Consider the following 16,925-nt stretch of genomic DNA (forward strand, 5'->3'; position numbering starts at 1 on the left):
CTGTAGGTATGTAATAAACATCAGGGATGAATTCATCGAGCTCTTCAACATAAACAGTTCCTTTTCCCATGACCTTACAGGGATGATTGGAGAAAGAATACAGTTCACGTAGTTCAGGTTCAGGCTCGTGCATCTCTGTGAAAAATTCCTTTCTGTAGGTAACATGCAACGCTGCGCCACTGTCCAAGGTCCACAAAAGCTGTCTGTCGTACTCTGGATCAGGTTGTGGATCGTCGGTTAAGGCCAATGTGGCGAGTGGAGCTTGTGGATCACGCCTTGGACCATGACGACCTTGTCTTCCGCCTCTGCCTCCGGAATCTGTTCCTCTGGGCTGGTATGTGACGGGAGCTGGAACTTGTTGGAGACAATCCCGGGTGGCATGTCCCACACGGTTACAGATGTAGCATCTTGGCATCTTTGGAACGTAGGCTCTTCCTCGGAAGGGATGCCTCGCTGGAGCTCTTGATGCGGGTGGTCATCGCAAATGTGGTGTGGCTAACATGAGTGCTTCTTCTTCAATTAAAAGTCTGCAAACATTGTCCACTGTGCGTTGAGCAATAGGCACTTGGTTAATCTTTGCAATGGTATCTTTCCATTCATAATTCAATGAGTTAATGATAATGCTAATCATTTGAATATCATCAATAAAATGGCCTCTTTCTCTCAATTCTTTTCTCATTCCTTTCAGTTTGGTTAAATGTCCTCCAATTTGTTCACCAGGTTTCACCCTCGAACCATGGAACTCAGACATGAGCAAACATGAAGATTCGATTGAAACGGGCCTGTAGCAATTTTCCAATTGGACCCAAATTTGTTGGGCTGTTGCATCAGGCGGAAAAGGAACCTGCAATTCAGTATCCATGGACATCAATAATGTTGTGCAAGCCTTAGTCTCTAAGTCTCTTATTGCAGGAGTCCATGGCTGGACAGGTTGATTAAACACCATACAATGGGTACCTTCTCTGCGAAGCAAAAGTGCAACCTCACTGACCCAGGCCTTATAATTCTGTCCTGACATTTTTAATTTTGACTCACCAGTCAATGGAGCAACAGAAAATGCCTGTTGAGGAATGTGCATTTGAAATGCTGGCTGTGAAGGTAAATATACTTCTTGTTGACCCTGTGGTTGCTGTACTCGAACCTGAGGTTGCTGTACTACAGCTGCGGCCGGTGCTTGAGCTGCAATATTAACATGGCCTGCTGGAGACGCAGCCATTTGCCATTGCTGCATTAATTATTGTTGTGCTCCATCTAAGAAGACACCAGCACCACCATGGGTTGCTGAAGATTGGTCCTGTGGAGACACTTGTTGCATTGCAGCCTGAATATCTGAGTGAGTTAAGGACATGTTTGGTAAAGTCTGTTGCAATATCTGTAATTGCTCCTGGAATTTGCAATGCATGTCGGCTTTCTCTAGTAAATTACTTCTGCCAGCAGATGGTGCTGCAATTTCAGTTTTAGGCTGCTCAGTTAAACTTTCTGCCTGCTTGGCATGTGTACGTTGAGACGAAAGAATGTCATGTGACAATTGTGACGTGTACACAGCTCTCTGTTCTGATTTGCCTGACACAATATCCTTCAGGGGGAGGTGTCTTAGGCTGTGAAGAAGGAGCCAAGATGGCGTTTTCAGAAATTTGAAAAACAGGAGAGTCCCTCTTATCTGGGTCGAGCATAGATAAGGCCATTTTTGCCTGGGATAGCGCACGTTCAAAAATTTCTATTTGATCACGATAGCCTTTTATAGCTTGCTTAGAGCTTTGAGGAGAATGATAAGTTTCTCTCTCTGTGTGGGAGTAAAAATTCTCTTCCGGTTGTAAAAACTTTGGCCTTGCACCAAGTGTTTTAAATTCTAAAGGTTCTCGAAGAACTGTTTGGGAGCATGCATAAGTAGAAGGGGGCGTCACTGACCTCAGTCATAGCACGTCGCCTTTAAGAGCAGCTTTTCTGTATTCTTCTTCTTCTTGAAACCTGTGTAAGAACATTTCCTCCATTTCTTCTCCCACAGCAATTTCTCCATCCAGTCTGGTTGCTCAAGCAAGCGGCATTTGAAGGGTTGAATGCCTGTGTAAAATACTTTTTGCTTCTTCATCAGAGAGACCAGAGACATTTATATCTTTTGTGGAATGTTTTCTTATTTTTTTTCTTCTTTTTTGGCATTTTAGAAGTGATTTAAATCAGCGTTCCACAGTCACGAAAATAATCATCTGCCTAATTAGCCTAGACTATTATCATCAAAGTAACAAGCAAGGAAAAACCATAAATCAATCCAAAATAGCCATAATTCCAAACCATCCTCTGCTACCACGTGTCAGGGTGGAATTTCAGCCCTGTTCCCCTCCTGGGGTAATTGTATTTAATGAGGGATGAACCGTGGTTTTTCCTTGAAGTATACTTCAAAATTAAGAAAAATAAACGAGATATATTCTAAGAAAACACATTTTATTGTAAAGAAAATGAAAACAAAACTTACTAGCTAATGATTACATTTAGGCAGTGTTCCTGCCTACCTTCTTGGCAGGTGAACAAAAAAAATAAAAAGAAAGAATGTGGACATGCGTAGTGAGCTTAGTGATATGAGTCAGATCAGTCTACCGTATGTCTTAGAGTTTAAGCACAGCTGGCAAACAAAAAACGCAGTGACATTCTCTATAAGCAGGAATTTGATCTTTCCAATTATATAAATCAGCCATTGAGAATGGAGCATATATCCACATCTTACGTAGCTCCCCCTCAGCTTCTGCCAATAAAATTCCCTTAGGGGCAATTTGAGTTTTTATCTCAACTGCTCCCTTGGACCAGGTTTGTGGTGCACTTGATCTGTCCCTTTGATAACCTTTTTGGTTTTCTTTCTCCTGGCCCCACCTAATAGGACCGTTTGTTCTTTCTTTTTTAACAAAACAAAAAAACACTTAAACACATCATCAAGGACAACCATGCAAGTTAAAACCGAGAGGAAGTAAATGTTTCGTTGAGACACTCTTTTTCTTTTTCTTTCCTCCTTGAGGCTTGTACAATAGGGGTGAGGATAATTTCTCTGCCAGAGACTTTACTAAACATTCAACATGCATTGGACATGCATTGGAGAGGCGTTCGAGGAACGCTCCCCACCTTCCCATGTTCTATTTCTAACACAATGTCACCGACCTGGGGTGCCGGAGTATCACGGTCGCCTTCAGGAACTGCAGTGACGTAACCACTCACACAAACCTAGAGCCTCATTAGGATACGCCGGTTCCATTTGGAAGGGGCGCTATCCCGGGCTCAGGGGGGTGATCGGGCCCCCTCTTCCAGTCCTAACTGAGTGGGTCTACAATTCTTTTGATGCTTGCCTGCAGGCGTCTTCTTTCTCAGCCGGCGTAATTTTTATTAACTTGTCCTGATCCTGGTCAGATTCTTGGATCGGTGGTGTCCTCCGGATGCCCAAGAGAGGTCATCAGCCCTCTTCCAGAGAAAGGTCTCCGTTGGTCCGTTCTGTCCTCAGCAAAATATCACTCTAAAACCTGCCCACGGTCGCCAGAATTGTTGCAGAAAATGACAGGCTTTAGACTTCTCAGGATACAGGAGGAGTTTATTTTGCAGCCAGGTTCAGAAAGTTAGCCCATGGCTAAGGTTGCGAATTTCTGAACGACCTTCATTATCGAAGCACGCATTCTTATACATTCTCAAAGACAGCATAACACGGAAACACTTAACTCATTTCTTATTGGTTACCTTGAGGAAAAAGCCTTATAAGGAGATGGGGGTCTTACTTCTCCTTTTGTTACAGGTATGGACTACGTGCCATTAACGAACTTTAATTGAACCTTGTGGTTTTGGACTTTTGACAGAGGGACATTTGCTGGAACATGTTGTGGTTGAAGGCTGATGACATTTCCCTGTCCCTTTAAGCAAGCTTCTAACTGTCCCTTTTATGCCACGGCTTCATTCTTATATTTTAATCCATACTATATCCATATTTTATTCTACTTTACAAGGGCCAAGATTAGAATCTTACAGCAGTTTTTATAGTCAAGGGATGGTCGCATTCAACCCTTTACCCTTCCCCTAATAATGCATGCATAACAGATATCGATTGGTTATTTGGATTTCAGCCCCCCTAAACCCTTACGCTTGTTATGTTAAATAGCTAAATGTCACGTCAGCTGTTTTTCACCCCAGGTCATGGGTATCTTGCAAAGTGTGACAGCTATGTGGGTTTTTCGTTTTTTCTTATAAGCAGCTATTCTTGTTCCTAATATCCTGGCTAGTGGTTTTAAGGTGCTAACTTCTATCTCCCTGTTAATGTGCAGCCCCCCCCCCCCTTACTATTGCAGAGCAGAATAAAAGAACAGTTTTATGTGAGGCAGCTCCCCCGCGACCCCCCTCCTTCTGCAGAGAAAAGTAAAATCAGTTTAAAACTTTTGTCTGACGCAGCAACCCCCCCCCTCCCACTCCCTCTTCAGTGAGAGAGACAGGAAATGAGCAATTTGCCTTAATTGTCATTCACAATTGTCACTCTCATGTCCATTCCATCCACACCTGGGGCTGGGGAGGGCAGAAATGAGTGAAAAAAGGGCCATTTCTTGCCCCCCCCAGCCCCAGCAGCACTCTATAAGCCTCCATAAGGCTATGCATGCAAATTCTTTTACAAAAAATGGGCCCGTTTTCACAAAAAAATGGCTTTTTGCTCATTTTTGCCCCCCCCCCGGAGCACTCTGAAAGCCCCCCCAAGGCTATTCATGCCTTTTTTTGAAAAATACACGGGCCCAATTTCATGAAAAACGGGCTGTTTTTGGGAGGTTTGCAGAGTGCCTTTTGAAAAGCTCTTTAACTGATTGATGAGAATTACATTGATCAAGTGCTGTGCCAGCAGAAACACCTACCTATCTACTGTATTTCTCTCTATCTCTATTTCTCTCTCTCTATCCCTCTACCTACCTACCTACCTACCTACCTACCTACCTACCTACCTACACACACTCTCTCTCTTCCTACCTACTGTATTTCTGTATCTCTATCTCTATTTCTCTCTCTATCCCTTTATCTACCTACCTACCTACTCTCTCTCTCTCCCTACCTATCTACTGTATTTCTCTCTCTCTCTATTTCTCTCTCTCTATCCCTCTACCTACCTACCTACACACTCTCTCTCTCCCTACCTACCTACTGTATTTTCTCTCTCTCTCTCTATTTCTCTCTCTCTCTCTCTCTCTATCTCTATCTATCTATCTATCTATCATCTATCTATCTATCTATCTATCTATCTATCTATCTATATATATATATATATATATATATACCTTTCTCTACCTACCTACCTACCCTCACTCTCTCTCCCCCTACCTACCTACTTTATTTCTCTATATATATATATTTCTCTCTCTCTCTATACCTTTCTCTACCTACCTACCTACCCTCACTCTCTCTCTCCCTACCTACCTACTGTATTTCTCTCTATTTCTCTCTCTCTCTATCCCTTTCTCTATGTACCTACCTACCTAACTCCTCTCTCTCCCTACCTATCTACTGTATTTCTCTCTCTCTCTATTTCTCTCTATCCCTCTACCTACCTACCTACACACACACTCTCTCTATTTCTCTCTCTCTCTCTCACTCTCTCTCTCTCTCCCTTTATCTACCTACCTACCTGTTGTGGCCCAGCCATTGCCGCTGCCACCATACTCTGAGAGTGAGGGTCCCTACGAGTCAGCTCCAGAGGAGATGGGGGACCCTGGACAGGGTTCGGACGCTTAGCAGGGATCCGAGAGTCTGGACGGCCACAAGAAGGCGCCTGAGGCATGGAGCAACGGGGAGAGCCAGAGGAGGGGGGCTCCCGATGCCATGCCTTGGAGCAGCGGGGAAGAGTCACGAGACAGTGAGTCAGAACTCAGCAGGGAGTTTCTGGACGCTCGTTATCGCCGCGCCCATAGACGCAAGGAGCATGGGCGTAATTACCGGCGGTGAGAGCTCTCAGCTGCTGTTTGGGAGGCTCCTTTCCAGGTTATAAAAAGGGTTGACTGTGCATACGCCCTTTGCAGCAGTCAACAGAAGACTTATGCCAGAAGTTCTAGTCTGGAATTCTAGCAAGCTGGATAGCTGCTTTTGTGTTCTGTTCCTGTGAGTTTTGTCTTGGTGGCTTGCTGCCACGGAACCTCTTGTTTGTTTGTGCAATAAACCTTGTTCCCTTGTACTGTTCCGGAGTGTGTTCTGTGTGGGCAACGGAGGAAGGGGGGTCAGAACACCTACCTATACTCTCTCTCCCTACCTACCTACTGTATTTCTCTCTTTCTCTCCCTCTCTATCCCTCTATCTACCTACCTACTTTTTTTAAAAAAATGCCTCTTCAAAACCTTGGTGCGTCTTATACTCCAGTGCATCTTATACTCCGAAAAATATGGTATATGTTAGCTGGAATGGTTGCTGAACTAAAATTCATTGGAATAGATCCTAAATTAGTCAGGTTTTTGTTCTTTTCACTTCATGAGCCTGAAGCACTTCTCATTAAGTCTGGATACAACTCTATTGATACTTTCTGATTTGAGAATCTGATGTTGTACTAACTTAATACAACGCCCAAACTCTGTGTTATAAAAATCTGGGATTTTCTAATTCTTCAGCTGTGTTATATTATCTCTGGAACACACTACTTGTCTCCACTGCCTTTGACACAAGCTTTTTCTCTTCCATTTCTATAGGATTCTCAGCCATCTCCACTAGCCCTGCTTGCAGCCACATGTAGCAAGATTGGCCCTCCAGCTATAGAAGCAGCTATTCTTTCTTCTGCTCCTCCTCAACCTGCCCCTCGGAAATTGATTCCTATTAAGCCTGCTCCACTCCCACTAGGTTCTAACAAGAACAACATTGGAATCTTATCAAAAGGAAACCTCTTCCAAATTCAAGGGTCTCAACTGGGCACCTCATATCCTGGTGGACAGCTGGTATTTACAATCCAGAACCCAGCTGTAAGCAGCAAAGGAGCCCTCTCTCCTGCCAATATTCAGTATAGGGCGGTACCACAGAACCAAACAACATCAGGACAGATGATTCAGGTGCAGCAAAATTTGGGCAATCAAATACAGATTCCCAGCAATATCACCCCTTCTTCCTCTTCATCAGCTCATAGGCCTGTGCCAATAAAGCCAGCTCCAGCTCATAAGTCATCAGTAGCTGCTCTCCACAACACAAGCAGTGTTGTCAAGTTAACTGACACCAGTGGCAATGTTACACTTACGCTTCCAGTGAACAATCTTGTAACTGCTGGGGAGACTAGTACTCAGACTCAAATTGTACCTGGCAGCCCCTCTAAGCCAAGCAGAAAAGCTCGAAAGAAAATGGTACCACAAGCTCAAACAACTGCAATGGCTGTGACAGAGCAAGTTGAAGCAGTCTTAATAGAGACTACAGCTGACAACATCATCCAGGCAGGGAGCAATCTGTTGATTGTACAGAGTCCTGGCTCTGGGCAGCCAGCTGTGGTCCAACAGGTGCAAGTCGTTCAGCCCAAACAAGAGCAACACGCAGTTCGGATACCTCAGCAAGCCCTACGGGTGGTCCAGGCAGCCTCAGCCACACTCCCTACAGTTCCCCAAAAGTCCCAACAAAACTTTCAGATACAGACAACGGAGCCAATTCCCACTCAGGTATTTCACTGAACGCCACCCCCCACCCCCCCGGTTTTTTTTTTTTTTGCTTTTGTTTTACAAATATTTTTATCAATTCAAACTATCATTGACAAAAGAACCTCAGTTTGGAGTCACCAAGAAATACATAATGACTAGAATTCTTGGGTGCAAAGAGGCTAGGAAAAAACTCCAGTTCTTCTAATAGAAAAAAATGCCTGTCTGATTGCTTTCATATAAATACGTTATTTAAGTACCAGTTTCCTATAAAAGCATTCATGAGGTATAAACAATTTGGCATGCATCTATTCTGATTATGTGATTTATAATCATCTATGAAAACCTCGTGGATGGGGGACTACTTGGAGGTTAAGTTCTACATTGCTTCCACACTAAGGTTCATCCTGTGATTCATTTTTGTGTCATTTTTTTAGGTCTATTTCAAGACTTCTTCTGGTGAGCTACAGACAGTACTACTCCAAGAAGCCCCAAGCGTAACTCTGGCCCCTTCCCTTGCGGTTGCCTCAGCCACAACCTGCAGCAGCTCTGTACCCTGCAGTTCCCAGTCAGGAGGAAGTACCAAAAAGACAGGGGCTTGTAAAGAGCGTGCTCTGCCAAAGATTGCCCCTGCTGGAGGCATCAACCTCAATGCAGCGCAACTTGCTGCCGCTGCTCAGGCAATGCAAACAATTAGTATCAATGGTGTGCAAGTTCAAGGTGTTCCTGTTACCATCACCAGTACTGGAGGTGGGATATATGATGCAATGTTCCTGTGATGTGCAATATTTCAATTTGTGATACAGTATCCTGGTTTTTAAAATTGGAATATTATCAGTAGCACAGAAAAATATACTTAAGTAGGGTTATGTATGTATTTACAGGAATTATATGGTCATGTATCTCATAAGTCTAACAATAAAAAACAGATAAAAACAGAAGTACCCTGCCCTACAGGTGCTAGAGCAAACAACCTCCCAGTTCAACTTCCATCTTAGCCCAGTGCTAAGGAATTTGAGGAAAGAGTCATGTCTTGGGGAATGGACACACCTAAGGAAAAAAAGCATTTTATGTTCATTTTAATTTTGCACTCCCCAAAGGCCATTTTAGTCTTGCTTTATTCTAGTAATAGGTGTGGATACCTAAATATAATGGCATATTTATATTGTTATGCTATCATGGCTTGGTATATGGCTTCCTGGCTTTCAGAGGCTGACTCCAATTAGAATGTGTAGCTATAAGCATTGCATTCTTTCTGTTCTGTATGTCGTGGGGGAGATGGCAGTAAAGGATTCCATGCTTCCTATCTTCATGAGGCTGGAAAAGGTATGAAAGCCTTAATTTTCATAATGTAGCAAAATATGAAAATGTGCACTGGAGTTGGATAGTAATATTATAAACAGGAGCAATGAGGGCTTGAAACTATAGGAGCAATATAAATGTAAGTAAGATGAGAGGAGAAATTAGGTGCCTGGACCAAGCAGGAATGAAATTGTGGAACCTTGAACTTGGGTGTTATTTCAAGCCTTGTGCAATTCTGACATCCAAAAAGGCAAGGGGAGAAAATGGAACTCATATTACCGTACATGATATTTCAGCCTGAGTTTGCATGGAGTTTTACAGACATAATTGAGTCTCCATATTTTAACAGTGGAAATTCCCAAGCCATATCTTCTGCATTCATCTTTCTGCAGGCCAACAGCAGTTAACATTGCAGAATGTTTCAGGCCTGAGCCCTACCCAAATCCAATTACAAATGGAACAAGCACTCTTGGGGGACCTGCAGCCTGGGGAAAAAAGACGGCGGATGGCTTGCACCTGTCCTAATTGCAAGGATGGGGAGAAAAGGTAAAGTATGGGGATTGGGAGCAAAAAAGAAGGTTAAAGCCTTAAAGCTGCCAACAGCTTCAGTTGCTGCTTTGTCTAAATAATTAATTCATACCCTTTATGAATTAACACCCAACAACCCATCCCTGAGCTTTTAACAGGAAAAGGTATCCTTGTTCTCTTGTCCAAAAAATGTTTTGATTTTTGGTGTTTTTTTTTCTGGTCACAAGTTTATTAAAAGTGGCCACATACAACAAATAAGTGCATGTTTAGTTGGAGCTGTTGAGCTTATAAAACCATTTTTAAAAACAAGAGTTCATACAGTGTCTTCATTCTTTTAGACATAGAGCATTGATATTTGAATATATGTATGTTGTTTCCTATAATACTTTTTGCACTGTGTTTTTAGCATGAACAAATAAAACTGCGTGAAGAGACAGGATTGTTCCCAAGTTACTGATCTCTGAGAAAATTGAAACAGTATTGAATTGTTGCTCAGAGCAGTCCAGAGATACTCACCTTCATGGTTGGGCAATTCATAAAGGCTTTGGACATTTTTTTTATTGAACAGGAAGGCTTGGAGCTTTGCTTTTTCTTATAACCAAGCTGATCAGCTTATTAAAAAGGATCATCTCAGTGGCAGAAAATAAATTGTTCCTTTCTCACTGCTCTTGGTAGCAATCTTGAGCAGGTTGAATTGAGAGGAATGAAAGTGCCTTCAGAAATTCTGTGATTCTTTCTGTGGGTGATGTTTGAATAGGTGTAAATTTGCATCCATATGCACATGTGCAGTACTAACAATTGCTGTGACCCTCAGGGCTGAAAAGGCTGCATCTTCCTTGCTATACTAGGCAGCAGGTCTGGAACTGTTGAAAGGTTAATGAACTGGGGATATGGGATGGGGTTGAATTACTCAAACAGGCTTGGGTCTCTGCTTGGGATAGTGAAGAGGATTCTTGGTAAATGCCAGTATAGCCAATGTCTGCTGTATTTTTATAAAAAGTACTTGTGAATCCTTGTTGGATCCTTTTCTAGAAACCATATGGGGTAGTCAATATGAAATTAGTTTGCTGTTTTGAACAATTTGGAATGGAGCTACTTCTTAAATTATCAGTGGAGGATACAGTAATTGATCTGATCCCTGAGATGTCACCACAGTAAAATCCACGAAGGCATCCATACCTTTATTAATCTAGACTAAGAACCTCCCTTTTCCCTTTTTCATTCTTTGTAGGTTGGGGGATCAAGGGAAGAAGAGACACATCTGTCATGTACCTGAATGTGGGAAGACCTTCCGTAAGACTTCCCTTCTGCGGGCCCATGTACGTCTACACACAGGCGAGAGACCTTTTGTCTGCAACTGGGTCTTTTGTGGAAAGAGATTCACACGCAGTGATGAGCTGCAAAGGCATGCCCGAACACATACAGGTCTGTCAAGTCATTTCTCTTCTTCTCCCTTCTGCTGCATCCCAGCTGTAGTTCTCCCAATATAATGCATAGAAAAAATGGTAAATACTAAATATGAAAAGGGCATTTTATCTTATCTCAGTCATCTTTACAATAAAGTTATGTTGGGGTTGATTTAATGTTGAAAGACTTGATTTCAAAACAGGAAGAAATTTAATTTATGTAAGTCAATTTATATGGCCACTTCTCCGTCAAACAGCGATTATGGGTAGTTAACAGAATTGAAAGTACAATAAAAACAACCAGTCATCATAATATACATAAAATCAAGAGCAACAATTGCATCCATCCCATGGGCCCCTTAACCTTTTGACCTCCCCATCTGGGAAAATAGCCATATTTTTAAGGGATACTAGCAGAGTTGGATCTTGGAAAGTGTGATGTTCCATGGGGCAGGTGTTGTACCAAAAATGCCTGCTTCCTGGTCTCATTCAATGACATTCTGTAATAAACAGGACCTGGAGCGTGCCCCTTCTATTATTCTAATGGGGGTGGGTAGAAATAACCAGAGGCAGTCTTGCAAATATTGTCCTATGCCATGAAGGGCTTTATAATCAGCACCTTGAATTGTACTTGGAAGCACACTAGAAGCTATTGCACCTTACAGAGTGCAGGTCTAACAATGGCATACCATACTTTTTAATAATGTAATTAGTATTTTCCCAATAATTTTTAAATGTTCCTTCCATGTAGGAAGTGATATACCAGATTAGTCTTCCATGTTTACTTTTGTTGTGTTGGGATTTGCATTTTTTGTGTGGAGGGGCGCATCAGTATGAGATATCCCTTGTGGACTGGTATGATGCAAGGGGTTTCCATGCTGTTAGTTCAACCAGTTGTTTGTTAGAACCAGGTTCTTCCTCGTTAAAGAGGCCAGGCAGGTGACTTGTAGTTGAGTCCATTCTATAACAACTTCTTTGAGGCTGGGGGTGGTACCTTCAGCCTTGAATTGGGCAATGGTGTGTTCCCCTCCTCAAGAAGCTAGCCTTGGACCCAACAATTAAGATAGCTATCGTCTTGTCTCCAATCTTCCCTTTTTAAGGAAGGTTGGTGAAATGGTGGACTGCAGTTGCAGAGGACCCTGGAGGAACCAGAGCATCTAGACCCATTTCAGTTGGGTTTTAAGACAAGATTTAGTACAGAGATAGCCTTGGTCACACTTGTACATGACATGGGGTACAATGCACATTATTGTACTTTTTATTGTTAATTTCCCTCCTAAAAGATTTCAGTTTTCCAATTGAATTGTACAGTTTATATGTTATGTTATAGGTGGAAAACATTCTGAAGTGATTTATAAGTGATGTAAATGCTCCAACACTGGAAGTTTTTAAGAAGAGATTGGATAACCATTTGTCTGAAATGGTATAGGATTTCCTGCCTAAGCAGGGGTTTGGACTAGAAGACCTCCAAGGTCCCTTCAAACGCTGTTATTCTATTTTATTCTATCTTGGTCTGATTTTTTTACATCTCAAAAATCTGGCATTTTAACAGGGGTATGTAGACTTTCTATATCCACTGTATTTTGTCAGTGACTTTCATGTGCATGGCCCTTTTCATGTGTGCTCACTGTTCTTCCTTTCTCTGGCCAGGTGACAAACGTTTTGAGTGTGCCCAGTGCCAAAAGCGCTTCATTAGGAGTGATCATCTGACAAAGCACTATAAAACCCACTTGGTCACTAAGAACTTGTAGGGCTGGATGCAAGCAGGAAAAGTGAGGAAACTGTAGGGTGATGAGAGGTTTTTCACCCCTCATCATGAGAGATGTTCTCTGTGAAGGACAGAAAAAATGCCCAAATAATTGTCCTGGCTGTATGAAAGATTTCCCAGCCATATCTGCCCAAGGAAAAATGTAGTGGCTGCTGCTCCTTCAATCAAACTGCCTTCACACTGGCACATTCCTTTGGAACTTCTTGGAGAATGCATCAGACTTCAAGGCTTGAACCTCAGATGGAGGAGCAACTCCATCTCCAAATAAGCTATCATCAGCACAAGTCCATTAGCAGACCTGGAAAAGCAAGGCAAAACTCATTCATGCATCTTCCTCAGGAGCTTGCAGAGCCAGTGTTGTCCTCTGCTGCACCAAAGGAACTCCTTATGGGTTTGAGAATAGTACCATTGAAAATATACCCCACTTGTAATTTTGGTTCCTCTTCCCACTGTAGTTGTGAAGCTTTTGAATGAGAGGCAGGGAAATCATCCAAAATGAGACTCTGTCCACCTGGCACATTCCTACTTTTTATTTTAAAATGTAGACTTAGAAACACAGACACACACACCCTTAAGCTTCATGTTTTTTCTACAAAGAATGTTGTCTTATATTTTCCCCAGTTGCAAATTAGGTATTGTAAACATTTTTTAAATTTGATAATTTCTTTATAAACAAAACAATCCTTTGCCCTACCTAACAGTGCAGGCACAGCCTAAAATCCCTATCAAAAAGCAGTTCTATGATCTGATGGTGGTCTACAAACTAGGTGTGCTCTGCATACATAACAGGGATTTCTAGGGTATGTGTAGTAGCAGCAGCACTTTGTTCAAGGAAGTGGAAGATGTTCATATATGAAGAGGCACTCATGTATATATGTAGCAGAGCTGTGGGATTGTAGCCATATATTCTGATGTAGACAAAAAGTGCAGACAAAATGCAATGTATGAGCCATATGGAAAATCTAGGGCAGGGCTGTCAAACTCACAGCCTGTGGGCCGGATGCATCACGTGCTAGCCACACCCACACCTGGTTTAGCGAAGGGGAAAAAAGTTGTGATATGTCACGTGACGCTGCTGTGATGCCGCGAGTTTGACACCCCTGATCTAGAGCAATCTGCAATTCTGCATTGTTTGATTACACAGATGAATTAGAATTACAGTCCAATGCAGATTTGTACTATCAAGCTCTATTAGACATCATTAAGGACATGGTGGCTGAAATGCAAGGACCCTTTTCAAACAATGGAATATTCTCAGTCTTTCCCTATTTTTATATTATGTTTACTTCACTGGATTCTCCCCCTCCCCTTTTTTATATCTGATAAAGCTCCTTTTGTGTATTATAATGTATGTTGTGTCATAGACTATATAATACACTTAAGTGTTTAATTGTTTCAAAAATATGACATTTGTTTTGAGCTTTTAAACAAAAATCCACTTTGTTTTTTAGTTGTAACTGTTGAAGTATGTTTCTTTAAATGGCAAATCATTCTTGTTTTTAATTAATGCTGTAACTTGTCTACGCTGCATGTAGCTTGCCTAAAAGGGTGTGGTAGGTTGGGGGAGAACCATCCATCTCTTGATGAATTGAAATGTCAGAATCACACCCAACCATAATTTGGGAACAAAGGATTATTTTTCTTTTAAGAGGAGAGAATGGAAAAATGAGTTGTTTAGGTGGCTTGTTAACAATAAAGATGTAATAGGGAAGTATTTTTACGCATTAAACACTGTCCAAAGGCATTTTCATGCTCAGATTGTTTTGTCATGCAGATATAAAAAGTTGGTCAGAATGTTTTGATTTTAATATGTCTTTCATTACCCCCTCACTCCCTTCATCAAAAAGTAACAACTTTCGAGATCACTTCCGGTCACTGAAGGCGACGGACGTTGTTGTCCGCTGTTCGTCTCTCTGGTGGGCTCCTTTCAGGAGCACAGGGGGTCTCGGAGGGGCCACCTGCCGCAGGGCGGCTTGCTGGAAACCCCCCGGATGCAGCGGCAGCCGGCGGGGGTGTTTCCAGCCTCGCCCCAGGAGCCGGGGAACGGAGGGGGGCCATGGAACAGCATTTGGCTGTCCGCCCTTTCGCTGAATGGGCTCCGGGAGGAAGGAGTTAATTAAGGAGGAGCGGCTGGAATGCGGGTGGTGAGAGATCCGTCCTAATCTCCTTAATTATCGTTGATGGATAAGCAGCAGACTATTGTAAATTCGTGTTCAATCTGTTTGAAGCTGGAAGATTAGAGGGGGGTTCCTTTTTCTCTTTACCCCCCTTGGATAAAGCGGCATTTGAATTATCTCTCTCTATATCGGAATGGAGAGAGAATAAAGGCTGACGTGTCACCTGCATTAACTATGTGAGAAAGATTCATATCACAACTGCAAGAGGTGATTGCTGAGCTGTTTTCTTAAAGGAAAAAAAACTTTATGGAAATCTTTGTTCTTCTCCCTGTGAAAGGAGGAGCCAAGATGGCTCCCCTCCGTCTTCGTTTTTGTACTTACAAATGAAGTCTGCCTTTTGAAACTACCTTTGAAAAAATATCTGGCATTGTATTATTACCCCCCCCCCCCGAAGGACCCCTGGACCTCTTCTGTTATATGGTCTTCCTGGATCTTGATTATTTGATTTTCCCCTTTCTGGTGTACCTCCGTGTCTTGGAACTGTGATGGAGAACTAAATTTTCACTTTCGGATTTGCCTGCCTCCTTGGATCGGCACAGCTGCACACTCCACTGACGCCATTTCTTTTGTAAAAGATTTATACCATCTCTGAACTCAGAGAAATGGGGCCCAAAAAACCACCAATGGGCAAGTCATTCTTGGCTCCCACATCTGCCACCTCCAGCCCAAGTATGCATCAGACGAAAATTACTTCATTGTTACAACAAGAAGGGTCTGGAGAGAGCTCAAAAGACTTATCCATTACCCAAACGTTTCAGGAAATTATGAGGGGTCAAAGTGAGCTGAAAAAGGAGGTGACAGATCTCAAAGAAGAACTCAGAGGTGTACAACACCATATAACAGAAAACAAACAAAAAGTTAAGGTGTTGGAGGAGGGGGCGGTTGTGCTGGGGGGGAGGTTAAGGCAGTCCAGAAGGGGAATTTAGAATTGGAAAATTTTATGGCAAAGGTAGAACTTGAAAGAATGTCCTTTTTTCTCAGATTCCAGAACCTACCAGAGACAGAAAATGAAGATCTTAAGGATATTATGAGTACAATTTTAGCAGAATATATTAAGAGAGACAAAGAACAGTTGTGATGGGATATGGATCTGGTTTACAGGATTAATTCAACATACGCTAGAACACATAATGTTCCAAGGGAGGTACATGTTAAATTTCTTAGGAGGACCATGAGGGATGAGGTGCTAGGGGCTCAAAGGGGGGGACCACTAAAATATAAAGACAAAGAAATTACCATTCTTAAGCAAATTCCAAAAAAAATAAGAGAGAAAAGGAGGAAGTACTCCTCCTTATCAAAGAAATTATATAATAAAGGAGTTTGGTTTAGATGGTTATTGCCAGAGGGAATGTTGATCTTTTGGGAGGGAAATAGAATTAGAATTAATACAGTGGGGGAGGCAGAAGCCTTCATTAAAAAACACAGCTCTCTGCTAGAGGACGAAAATATGGGAGGTAGTGAAAAAGGTAGTAATGTACAAGATATGAAGGAGGGAGGGGCTGTGGCTCCATCTGGGGACAGGGTGGAGGGAGCGATATCGAAAAGGCTCAGGTCACAAAAATAAATGCATTTGAAATATTATTGTAATTGTTGATATACTAGAAAGTGACAAAAAATAGATGATTGAACACATGGTTGATATAATGTAGAACAAGATTCTGTTTTTACTTATCTTTTATACGTTGTCTTTAACATTGTAAAAATTGTGAGATTTGGAGGGATTTCTACCACTAGCATGGGAGCTGCCAAAATTTTCTATGTACCCTTTTACCTTTCCCCATAAATGTTTAAAAACCAATAAAATTCTTTTTTAAAAAAAGTAACAACTTTCAAAAAATGCACTTGCAAACTTTGTTATCTTTGACCTGTTATATTCACTATATAGTGTAAAGTGCTGTTATGTTTATAATGTTGATCATAATGCTGCTGTCATGCTTAATCCATAGTGACAGTGAATCATAATGGAATGCCATTTCAAGCTGCCTTGATTTATAATAGCAAAACAAACATTTGGCTGCAAGTTAGCTTGGCTTTATCAAGGATTTGTAGCACTATTCTGCAAAAGGTTTTCTCCTATTGAAATGTATGAAAGTCTACAGTATCTCAATTGGTGTGCAGGAAAACATCCCAGTAGAGCATGCCTTATATA

The 16,925-nt window shown here is 42.0% G+C and overlaps 1 protein-coding gene across 6 annotated transcripts in view; it reads left to right on the forward strand.

Moving 5' to 3' along the window:
* The window catches only part of LOC309400522 (transcription factor Sp2-like), a 36,698-nt gene extending 22,355 nt beyond the window's left edge, over positions 1–14,343 (forward strand). For 4 of the 6 annotated variants that reach the window (XM_081969071.1, XM_081969072.1, XM_081969074.1 and 1 more), the window contains 5 exons: positions 6,675–7,619; positions 8,033–8,345; positions 9,290–9,443; positions 10,657–10,850; positions 12,482–14,343. In XM_081969071.1, the coding sequence (XP_081825197.1) occupies positions 6,675–7,619; positions 8,033–8,345; positions 9,290–9,443; positions 10,657–10,850; positions 12,482–12,582 (1,707 nt within the window). In that variant the 3' untranslated portion in view covers positions 12,583–14,343. Of the gene's footprint in view, positions 1–6,674; positions 7,620–8,032; positions 8,346–9,289; positions 9,444–10,656; positions 10,851–12,161; positions 12,386–12,481 lie in introns of all 6 variants that reach the window. The other 2 variants (XR_014176676.1, XM_081969075.1) reach the window with 2 other exon arrangements.
* The last annotated feature ends 2,582 nt before the right edge of the window (positions 14,344–16,925 follow it).

The sequence above is a fragment of the Natrix helvetica genome (assembly GCF_964273705.1).
Source record: "Natrix helvetica genome assembly, chromosome: W".
NCBI classification, from domain to species: domain Eukaryota; kingdom Metazoa; phylum Chordata; class Lepidosauria; order Squamata; family Natricidae; genus Natrix; species Natrix helvetica.